General features: G+C 36.2%; 1 protein-coding gene across 1 annotated transcript in view; it reads right to left on the bottom strand.

Annotated features, from left to right (window-relative positions):
- The window catches only part of LOC145675638 (ras GTPase-activating-like protein IQGAP1), a 143,594-nt gene that overhangs the window by 51,229 nt on the left and 79,654 nt on the right, over positions 1 to 12,711 (bottom strand). Inside the window, exons 14-15 of the mRNA XM_081746191.1 lie at positions 9,995 to 10,088; positions 7,538 to 7,695 (exon numbers count right to left, since the gene is read on the bottom strand). Coding sequence (XP_081602317.1) covers positions 7,538 to 7,695; positions 9,995 to 10,088 — 252 coding nt within the window. The remainder of the gene's footprint in view (positions 1 to 7,537; positions 7,696 to 9,994; positions 10,089 to 12,711) is intronic.

Below are 12,711 nucleotides of genomic sequence, written 5' to 3'. Positions count from 1 at the left end.
GTTTTATTGGCTATTTGGTATTCTATCTTAGATGTTACATGTTTAATATTTATATAGAATGGGTCTGCGTCATTTATGTGTATATTGAGAGATTGGATTTCGTCTGCACGTGCACGGAAAGAAAGCAAATAATTATGTGAAGTAATTTCTACATTTTGTGACTGAAATTCTTTGAGTTTCTCCGGGGGGGAATGAATTTTCTTCGAGGGGGGGGGGAGATTCCCTCCGGGCTACCCCCTGAATTCAACCCTGCTTAGACGTTATGTTGATTCCCTGGACTCTTAGGTGTAGTTTCACAATAAACTTACATGCTCATGTTGCAGGTTTTTAGCTGCAGACTGTACAACCCGGATCTTGCCTCGTCTGATGTCCATCTTTTCTCCACAGTGAAAGAACATCTGAGTGGCAAACTATTTACATCGCATGGTGAAGTCAAGCGTGCGTCCACACATGGCTTCGTGGTCAGGATCCCAATTTCAATTACCATAGTTTTGATAAATGGATTTTCCGCGTGGACAAATGTCTCAACAGAGAAGACTGTGTTGAAAAATAGTGGATGCATCTATTCTACATGTTTAGAATATCTAGTATCGACAATAAATCTGAGATGGGAGCCATACTTTCTGGCTTACCTTGCACATATAAAAAATAAATAAATAAAGTAAAAAATATAAAATAAAACAATGATAGTGAATCCATAGTTTTATGTAGCTGTTTCAATAAATTCACATTTTACGTATTTCTGGGGAAAGTTAAATTTTAAAGGAAAAAAATCCATACCAACGACCTAAACTATCGAATTTGTCTACTATAATTCCCTTAATATCAAAGTTCTGTCTGGCCTTTGTCTTCATAGTATATAAAAACACGAAATTGTCTTAATGTATAGTTAAAATGCCTGCTCAATATTTATTTTCGTTTTTCTTCTTTGGAACTGATAGAAGGGAGAAGAGAAACAAGTGAAATGTGGGTTAATTCCATACTACTCTCTATTCACTGAAAAAACAGGAAACAGGAAAAAACAGGAAACTTAAGCAGGAAATATTGTCTATATTTCTAGGAGGTGTGGACCAATAGGAGCAGGCAAATCTTTGGTAATATATACATTTCATTCAAAGTTGACATACTTGAAATATTAACATCGTTATGTGTAAAACTAAAACAACTATTCATTCGTATTACTGTGAGTAATCGTATGGAAACTTGTAAGTTGTTGACTGCAATATTTCGTCAGTTATACGTGAAGTAAAATTTATATGTTGTCTCGTGGTATATAATGTGGCGTCTAGCGCTAAAACATGTTGAATTTTATAAAATGCCAATATTAAATGCTACTCCTGAGATTATGAATAACGCTGTATTACAGCAGTTTTCTTTCCTGGAAGTTGTTCACCGATCGTAGTCGTATTTCATGCCCTGATCTTAAAACCATAAGTCGTTCATTTGTATCAGCCTACATTTTCCCAGAATTGGGGGAAAAGGGAATTTTTAACAATAAATTTTCCCTTCTAGAGTTGGCAATACTTTCTGTTGTGTAGTTGCAACACTGTAAAAAATTTTATCATTGGAATTGTGGTTCATTGTTTTGACTTCCTTACTTGTGATTTTGGTGCAGGTGGAAGAACTAGAAGGGTATGCACTGGAAATATACAGCTCTTGTTGACAGCTGAACTTGTTAGACAAGATAAAACTGTGTTGCTGGACATTACTCTTAGAGTTTTTCTTCTAAAAATTACTTGTGTGAGTGTTGGGTGCAGTGAGTCATGCCGAGAAATTGATTGAATAACCCTAAAAGATTCTGTTACATGTGGGAGAGTGACTTTTAAGTCCAATATTACACAGATAACAACGCTTGTGAAAAAAGCTTATGAATTGTACTTTGAGTGCAAAGTCGGGGACTAGGATAAAAAATGGGCTCTATATGTGAATTGTAAATCTTGTGCAGTGAATCTCAGAGTGGTTGAAAGGAACATACAAAGCAATGCCATTTGCCATTTCAATGGTGTGGCGTGAGACGAAAGACAACACGTCAGATTGTTATTTTTGTTTAACAAACGTAAGTGGAATAACCTCACAAACCAATAAGTCAATCATCATATACAGAAATTTACCTTCCGCTGTTCGACCTCTCCCACACAGCAAAGAGTTACCTGTGCCTATTTCACCAAGAAAATGGTCGTTGGATTATTCTGATGAATGTTCTAGTTTCGTAGATCGTGATTCCGAAATTGAAGAAGAGGAAGATCCTATCTATACTTAAAATCGTAGGAACCGCAATTAATATCTCCAAGTAAGCTAAATGATCTTAAATTAAATGATCTTGTTAGGGATTTGCACTTGTCCAAGTCCCAAGCTGGACTAGCTTCAAAAGTACAAGAGTGGAACTTTTTAGAGAAAACAAATGTAACAACGTATCGCCTTCGCGGATGTGGTCTAGTGAAGTTTTTCGATTCTCACGAAGGTTTGGTGTTCTGTACATATGTTTTTGGACTCATGTCTAGACTGAACGTTGATTACGATATGGATGATTGGTGGTTATTTATTGACTGTTCCAAATTCAATCTAAAAGCCATGTTATTACACAATGGAAATAGCCACCCTGCTATTTGCTTGCTTATGCTGTAGATATGAAAGAAACATACGGAAATATGAAAGTAAGACTATTCATGGCTTTGGATTAATTGTTTTAACAAAAGAGACACTGACCAAAGCTTAAAACTTTACTTTATTTTAAATTATAATTTGTAACTGTTTCGGATATCTAGCATATCCTTCTTCAGACACGATCGAAATTAATGAAAATACAGACATATATATAAATGTTCCTTTCAACCACTCCGAGATTCACTGCACAAGATTTACAATTCACATATAGAGCCCATTTTTTATCCTAGTCCCCGACTTTGCACTCAAAGTACAATTCATAAGCTTTTTTCACAAGCGTTGTTATCTGTGTAATATTGGACTTAAAAGTCACTCTCCCACATGTAACAGAATCTTTTAGGGTTATAACAGAAAGAATTTAAACTCTGTTATAACAACATTTATATATATGTCTGTATTTTCATTAATTTCGATCGTGTCTGAAGAAGGATATGCTAGATATCCGAAACAGTTACAAATTATAATTTAAAATAAAGTAAAGTTTTAAGCTTTGGTCAGTGTCTCTTTTGTTAAAAGGAAATATGAAGCTTTTACTTGAAAAACCTGAGTATGCGGAACATCCATGGCACATTTATGGTGATTTTAAGATTTTAAAGTTCTTGACCTGCTTTTGAGGATGCAATCGGGATATACGAAATATTGTTGTTTGTTGTGCGAATGGAACAGCAGGGCAAAAGATCAACACAACAACGTAAAACAACGGCCTGCAAGGAAGATTTTGACTCCCGAAGAGAAAAGAGTTAGTTACGAACCTCTTGTCGAACCACAGAATGTGCACTTACGGCCATTACACATAAAGTTAGGATTAATGAAGATTTTCGTCAAGGCTCTGGATAAAGAGGATGGTGGCTTTCGTTACCTGAAGGCACTATTTCCCCGCATCACAGATGCGAAACTTATGGAACGGATATTCGTTGGACCAGAAATAAGAAAAGTGATGAAATATCCTCAATTCGACGAAACCCTGAGCGAAAACGAGAGAAGAGCGTGGGCTGCGCTGAAGAATGTGGTAAATTCTTTTCTGGGAAACAGAAAATCTGAACAATATGCCCAAATTGTTGAACTGATACTGAGTTTTAAAGAAATGGCTTGCAATATGTCTTTGAAACTTCATTTCCTACACTTGGACTTTTTTACCGAGCACTTAGGTGCAGTATCAGATGAACATGGTGAAAGATTTCATCAAACAATTCGTGTGTTGGAAGATACTCGGGGAAATGTGAGGGGGGTCTCTATGGTAGCTGACTAGTATTGGACCGTGCAAAGAGAACATAAGGGTGCGTACAAAAGGAAACGCGGTAAGAACAGTTTTCTTATTTTGTTTTAGTAACAGATAACATGAAAGTACGTACAACAGGTAATAGCAATAAGAACATTTTGTGCAGCAGTACGGTAGTCTTATTTTATTTCACTTTTGTATGTTGTGTTTCACTAATTTTGTTTCAATGCACATTTTATATCCATTTTAGGTTATATTTATATTTACGTTTAGGTCTTTGACTCATTGTAATGTAACTATGAGTTGTGTGGATGAATCTACTCCCCCCAATTGTCCATCAAAGAAATCTTCACAAGGGAACAAACCCCTGAAAATAGGTAATTTTGTCACAAAATCGTTCAAACTGAGATACAATTGCATAAAAGCAGTTTTTCTGAATGACAATCCAGGGGGCAAATGCCTCTTCTAGGTAATCACGGTCAGGTATTAGCAGGAATTTTTATCTGCAAGGTGTTCTTTAAATTGCATATGGTTCCTTCAGAATTTAGACGGTCTTTACAGGCTCTGTAATGTTTAACCTAGCATATTAATCATATTATATATTAAAACTTTAATCGACTATTTCTTAGAATTGGAGGCTGATACAGGAATTCCAGTTACATCACTGTAATCAGCGTAAAAAGTTCTACAGGAGTTAGTCATTCTTTTTCAGGAAAGAGAAAAAAGTTGGAAGATTTGTTGCACTTTCCCATCTATCGAGATCTCAACTGTCAGATTCTATCACGCCGTTCAGTTTTTACGAACAAATATTTACAAATATATACATATATACGTATACATGAAACACAGCATCCTTCTTTAACTTCGCTGCAGGTGGAGGGAAAAGCACAAAAATAATATCAGTGGCGATTGTTCCGTAGAAAGAGGGAATAGTCTGTTCCTTTCCTTCTTGGTCCCTTAGTAAGGTTTGTGTTATTCTAAAAATTAAAAAGAAATTATATTTTTTAGGGAAGTTTATACGCTGGCTTATTGAAATCGGGCTCTTTTGTCGTTTGCACTGCAATGCCATTCAACATCCAATTGCTGATCGGTGGAAAAAGGAATGCTTTCTTCCGAGTATAACCGAGCATATACCTCGCGAAGATGAAGTTGCTGATTAAGGTGTCGCTGAGATCTTCCCTTCAGTGCACTGGACATAGTACAAATTTAGCGTTTCATTCAGTACAGCTCGTTTATGTAATTTTATTTTGTTAAGCAATAAAACAGTTCGTTCATTCTCTGCTATACAATTGTATATGATATTGTAACACTTTCTGAAAATCGGGAAGACTTAGGTTTCGATACTCCTAGTTAAATCTGTGCAAATAAGACGGCACAGGAACATGTATTCATTGCCTGTTCCAAGTTCGCGGATCAGAAATTTAGTCTGGCACAGAAGTGAACCAGCGAATGCGTAGTCGGCTAGATGAAATCATATCTTTTTAGTTCACTGAATTTTATAATGCAAGGTATTTTATATGACAACTTTATCCTTATCTCATAGAGCTTAAAACCAAAACAAAATTTTATACAGTTTATTTTCAAAGTAGTTATTATAATTCTACGAAATGGCTAATCAGATGTGTATATTGTAAAATTCTCTCTATTTATGTAGGGTAGAGCACTTATCGTACACGGGAGATTGGACTTTCCCATCACCTTTTATTATAAAAGATCCTCCTGAATACAGAAATATATTACAATAAGTAGTTTCCTCTACTATTTTTAGGTAAGAAAGAGGAAGGAACCCAATGACCAAGTGTCTTAGCGCTTTTGTAGGTGAGGTTACTCTCTTTGATCAGGCGTTGTGAGAGGGAATGAATTTGTGTGATTAGGGGTCTCTCGGTGACCGGGCGTCGTGAGAAAGGGAATCCAATGACCAAGCGTCGTAGGGCTTTTAGGAAAGGTACCTCTCAATTGACCAAGCGTCGTGAGAGGGTAAGGTCTTCCCAATGGCCAGGCGCCTTAGGGCTTTGGTGGTTTGATCAACCTGGAGAGATTGATTCTTGAGGTGTACTGCTGTTTTTTATCCTAAAATGTCGGCTACCTTCGTTGATCTCCGTCTTGCCGACTGTTGGCGATGGTCGGCGACTCCTCTTCGGTACTGTCGTCTGCGCTGTATTTATTTCTGCAAACACGTGATGGCTACAGCCTGGTGTGAAGACATGCGGAACCTTACAATGTTAAGTGATAAATTTTAACATTCACAATGCTTAGTTTGCTATTGAGAAAGGACTTAGGAATGTTTCAGAATTCAGTGATATAAATGTAGATGATGGGCTTTATTTATAGTCCGAGAGCCATTTCCACCCATTACTTTGTTAAAGACATTCGAAGATCGACACTCAAGTGACATCGCAATATATGATTGTACCATTACAACAATGTAAAGTAAAAATATCAGAACGTTCGTCTCAAAGGTTTTCATTACGAAAGCAGGAGTTGGCATTTAGAAGATATGACTGCTGAATTTGATTGCAGAATATTGTTTAAAAACTTGCGAACCATTTGTCGAACACAACTACTTTTGCTACAAGTCCAATAGAATTCAGAATGACCTAGTAGCTCTGTAGTAGAGGTAATGTTGATGGAATCAAGCGTGAGATTCTCAGTTCCTCCTTCGTTGCAATATTGGGTTGGGTTTAAGTTCAGCGTCCCGTTTAGCAGCAATGCTACGTAAGACGTGGACCTACAACTTAACGTAGGATTCGAACCACATGAGCTCAAGTCGTGAATTAAACCCGCATCTACCGCGCCAAAGGCACGTAGACTATATAAATAGCAACGAGGGAACTCTTCGTTGCAATATTACTTGACAAAATTACAGATATAGCAAACACGGCGCAACTTTCAACACTGCTACATATCCTAACAAAGGGTGGTAATATGAAAAAAAGATTCCTATGATGTTCAAATATTACTGATGTTGATCAGTTGTAGCATTGGCCAAGCACGTGTAAAAATAAAATTAAATCTTTAATTTAAAATCTGACGCTTATATCCTTTAAGCTAACACAGACGGATGACTAATGAAAGTGAATGATAACGAAAGAATGATGGAATGATAATGTCAGAGAAAATGGGCACACAGTGAGAAAACCTACGGACACAATACATGCTGTTTATGTTAGTAAAAACCGAATTCCTAGCGGATAAACTCTTAGGGAGCCAGGGCCTACTAGCCGGCTTATGGCATTCATGACTTTGGGGTGGTGCATGGTCAGCATATCGACTTCTAATGCCGCTGATGCTGGATTTCTAGTTCACTATTACTTTTTTTTTTTTCAAATAGCTCCCCATTATCCTAACACGCTGGGTAGACACCGCAATGTTATCATCGTCTAATGAATACGAAAGGTCATCTATTTTTTCTCTGACCAGACCTGGCACTGTTTGACTTCGCTGATCTCACGAGAGGAGTTATTTTTCCAGTACAGCTAGAGCATTGGCTGTCTCATGTTACTAGTATACGCATTTTGTCAACGGAAAAGGTGTGTTTGCATTCCTGACCTGTTCCCCGACCGGAAACAGCACCACACGCCACGAGATAATATAGATATGGTTGCGTTTTTGTCAATGTTTGCTCAATTGGTTGTGTGTATCTGATGAACATACCTTTCGGTTCTTCAAACTGATGAGTTCTTCAATATACTTATTTTGGCAACCTGGAATTGCTTGCGTTAACATCAATTCAGGTGACATTAATGTCTCCACGGTAAGCCTCGTATTTCTCTGTTCTAGGGCCATGTTCAGCTGATTTAAAGCACCACAAACTAAAAGCAAATAAAGAATAATGCACAGTTAATGCACAGTTTCGAGGAAAACACTCAAATACTAATGATTATAGTATAATGCTTTCCCTGAAAATAAATATGAAATTATTTACATTATGCTTACATTACTATTTTAGATAGCAAATATGTAATATTAATAATAAATTGTTACCTAAATGTAAAGATAATTTTTAAAGAATCTTAGAAATTAATTACAATTCTGTTATTGTCACATATCTAATGCTTCTATGAAACTATTTCAATTTTCCTTGCTACCGTCAATGATTGGTTCCTTGGAGTTGAATGTTCCTTTTCAGCATCAATGCTATATGAGGCAGAACTTACTGCTTAAAGTAGTATCCACTACTCGGGTTTGAATCGGAGGCAAGAACCCTTGCCGAAAATCGATTCCGGGACTACGCGCAGATAGCATGCACGTTAGCCACTTGTCCACGAATGAGCATTTGCTACAGTCGAACAATAGTAACTTTCTTGACACAATCAAAGACTAAAGTTCTTGTATAATTTAGCGAGAGGCTATTAAATTCGCATCTATAGAGGATTTGGTGTAAAAAAACAGAAAATGTCTGCTTCCTCCATTTACCATATAAATATAACGTTCTTGAAACCGTTTGATAAACAGTTAAAACATTTACATTCAGAATTACTTTGATTTCACAATCCATATATTTCCTAAAGAAACATTAGATAAATGAAAATAGGATTGCTAAACGGAAACTAATTTTCAGTTGTACTACATATAGACTGAACTGACTGATCTCCATTTGCCTATTCTTACGTACCGCGCTCTCGGTTTGAAATGGGAAAAAAAGTTCTGTATTATGAAACTGTACATGTAGCACTCCGACGAGTATGTCCTCTAGGTTAAAACAAATTAACCAAGATTGTTACAGGTTCTAACTTCAAAATTCACTAAGTTTCCACAGAATTTCCTAGAAATTACATTTGCTTCTCTATAGCCGAATTTATTACGAATTTCATAACTTTTTTTTAATACTCTATTTTGTATTTACATATTATATATTCACTAGCACAGATCTCACTGCAAACATCAAATAGCTAAACAGTTTACAACTAAGCACATTCATTAGACTTTTATCAATTTTGTGACACCTATGAGTACAACTTGTTTAGCCAACCGACTGCGTGAAGCTACAGAACGATTGTGATATGGTGTATCCTTAACTTGTCAGCAATTAGAGGAACATTTTTCCGAGTGTTTACATCCAGCTGTTCCTAAGGCGCTCAGAACATGCAATTGACGGTAGCCGCGGGGATTAGTTTTACGTCACCCGCACGAAAATTTACAAACCAACGACGCCTGTTGCATTCATTCTCCAGTTCTGATCCGAACGGGCATTTTAGCTGATACAAGAGTAAAACGCAATTGCGTAATTATAAGCCTCCATAGGTATGAAGTTTAATCAATTTGAAAGGGTGAAAAACGTGAGATTGAACCGAAGACCAGATTCAGCCTCTCTCTCTCGTAGCTAACCTACGGAAGAATTAGCTGGCGTAGTGATTAACGCTCTTTACGTTAAGTCGGAGATCTGAGTTCATTCCTCAGCTGAGCCACACTTTTTCCCAATTTGACATTTTATAGATAATTTCTGTATGTTGTTATACCTAGCTTACAAGATATGTTTGCATGAATGAAAACGAGCACCGTATTTATGAACTTTTCTGTTGAAAGTTTGCAAGAAGTAGTCAAATCCAAAGTCGACATTTCTGTATAGTCTCAGACAACGCGAGTAAGTTTTAGTTACATATAGAAAATAAAGAGAAGAAGATGGACAAAGAAAAGAAAACCAAACAATCTATACTGCGGATAAAACATACGTATTTTAAAATAGTCTCTTAGTATTTGATCACGTAAAGTTTCAGGTTTTATAATACACAGAGAGAGAAGAAAAATGCACGACTGGATCGAGAACAGACCACAATTCTGTCACACTTGAAGTCGGTGCTCAGTCAGTCACACTACATGGACTCCTAACACTAATTTGCAACTGATTTTGTCTTATTTTGTCACATAAAAACTCAATAACACTAGTTTTCCTAGCCGTTTTCAAATTATAGCACTTCGAAGCCAGACTAAGATTTTAGAAATTATTGACAATTATAATGATAAAAATAGGCAAATACATTTACAAAATCAATCCATTGACACAAAATTTACAAATAAGTAAGCTGTCTATTAGAACATGACTTGGAAACCAAGTGAAATGGTAGTCAACATACAGAAATGGTTGTTTTCATAATTACAAGATTTATTTACCTTTCTGTATCGCCTTTGCTTCACCAGTGGCTCTTTTGATACAAGATTCTATTTCTTGTAAAAACAGTTCTCTGCTTTCATCACTTTGCTGGTCCTAGGAAGAAAAAGGCGTAAGTCATCTGTCTATAATAAGGAATTTGGATAAAAAGAAAAGTTAATGTCCTTAAGGTCTACAACAATATCTTATGAACATACGTTTTTCAAAAACTAGTTTTGCGCAATATTTTTCAAAAACTAGTTTTGCGCAATATCACAAGAGATCTTAAAAATATCTTAAGAACTCTACATTTCCCATTTTAGTGTGGAAAGTGGTAGAATATTTGATCTAGTGTTCCAAATGAAGAATGTGACAATATTATTTCCTTATCTTTCTTATATTGTAGTTGATGTCCTTTAATTTTTTACTGTCAACGAGAGGAGCAAAGATCTCCCACGGCAGAAAAGTTCTTTTTATTATTATTTTCTTCCATTTTTATAAAGAACAAACTAACCTCGATAAATGGAAATTATTATAGTTCTTCGCGAACTTTTTAACACTTATGTAACTGAAGTTGCAACGTTTAAAGTTTTCTATCATGCTTTGGCTTCGAGAGTTGCTCCTTGGACTATAGGAGCAAAAACTGAAGAACTGAAGTGGGCTGAAGGAACGAGCGTACCCCTCATAATTTCTAGGTAATATTCTTATTTATACTACATTTTAATCTTATTTTACGATAAGAGTGTATTTGAAGCTTTCTAATTACATTATCTCCTCTGAATGAAGATTATTACGTCATTTATTTCATGTTTCTAGTTTTATTCTTTTAATTTAATTGTTGTTTTATCTTATTAATATTTTAAGTTTCTAATATTATTTGACGCAAACTGATTTAAATTTTCTCTAAGAGAGTTGAGTTGATATGATTTTAGTTTAGCATCCCTTTCAGCAGCGAGGCTATATCAGACGTGGACCTACTGATTATCGTGGAATCCGAAGAGTTACCGCCGGGAATCGAACCAGGGTCTCCCACGCTAAAGGCGCGTACGCTAATCGCTTAGCCACGAGGGAGCTCCCTTTCCCTAAGAGAATTTGGAAGGTTTCTTATATAGCTCTGAGAGGCTTCAGTACTCCTAGCTTGAGTATCACAGAGTACGATAAATGTCAGCGCAATTCTATTTTATTTATTTAGTTCGGTCGTTTAGAGGGGCTAATTGTGACACTGATCACTACCTGGTAGCAGCGATAATAAGAGAGATTATCGTTGAATAAAGGAAATATTCAATGTCTGAAAACGGAGAGATTTTATTTAAAGAAATTAGAAGAGAGCCAGGTAAGAGAAGAATACCAGATTGAAGTTTCGAATAGATTCTCGGTTTTAGAAGATTCGGAGTGCACTAGTGTTGAGGATACTTGAATTGAAATTAGAGATAGCATTATAATTTCAGCAAAAGAAAAATTGGGACACGCGGAAATACGTAGGAACAAACCATGGTTCAACCAGAAATGCATTAAACTAGCAGAGAAGAGAAAACAAGCAAAATTACATTGGCTTCAAAATCCGAATAGAACAAAATTTCGTAGACATCAGGCGGGAAACTTCCAAAACTTTTAGAACAAAGAAACGCGAATTTTTGAAAGCTAAAATTAAGGAACTTGAAGATAATACTAAAAATAAAAACATCCGGGACATGTATAAAGGGGATCAGCGAATTTAAGAAAGGCTATCAACTTCGTGCTTATATATTAAAGAAAGCTGAGGAACAGTTCTCACTGATACGGATAGCATCTTAAATAGATGGAAAGATTTCTTTGACGATTTGCTGAACACACAGCCAAAAACTAATGTGCGTGGAGAAAAGAATATACACCCCGCAGAACCGTATATTTCAAAACCCAACCGAATAGAAATAGAAACCGCTATAAAGAAATTAAAGGAACACAAATCTCCAGGTGTAGACGAGATTTCGGTTGAGTTAATTTTATCTGGAGGCGAAATATTGTGGAGCAAGATACACAAACTCATCCTCCTCATCTGGAACAAGGAAGAGTTGCCACAAGAATGGAAAGAATCAATCATTGTTCCAATTCACAAGAAAGGCGACAAAACTGACTAACAATTATCGAGGCATTTCTTTTCTGTCAACATCCTATAAAATAATTTCAAATGTTCTATTAGCAAGATTGACCCCATACGCAGATGAAATTATTGGAGATTATCAGTGCGGATTTAGACGAAATCGGTCAACTATCGACCAAATATTTACCATTCGACTAATACTCGAAAAGAAGTGGGAATACAATACCACGGTACATCAACTATTTATTGATTTTAGAAAGGCTTACGACTCGGTTAGGAGAGAAACATTATACAACGTTCTTACAGAACTTGGAATACCGAGAAAGCTAATCAGATTAAGATATGTTTAAATAAATCCCAAAGTAAAGTCCGGGTAGGGAAATTTTTGTCCACGAGCTTTCACGTCGAAAATGGCCTGAAACAAGAAGATGAGTTGTCGCCATTATTATTCAACTTCGTTCTGGAATACGCTATAAGGAAAATCAAAGATAGCAACCAGGGCCTAGAGTTGAACGGTATTCACCGGGTTATGGCATATGCTGATGATGTAAATTTAATAGGGGATGATAGAAGAACAATAGAAAGAAATGCAGAAATCTTATTAAACGCTTGCAGGGACATGGGTTTAGAAGTAAATGCAGAGAAAAGTAAATATATGGA

The sequence above is a fragment of the Thermobia domestica genome, chromosome 2 (assembly GCF_964235325.1).
Source record: "Thermobia domestica chromosome 2, izTheDome1.hap1.1, whole genome shotgun sequence".
In the NCBI taxonomy this organism is placed as follows: Eukaryota; Metazoa; Arthropoda; class Insecta; order Zygentoma; family Lepismatidae; genus Thermobia; species Thermobia domestica.
The sequence above is the reverse complement of the archived record's forward strand: the minus strand, read 5'-3'. Positions and strand labels throughout refer to the sequence as shown.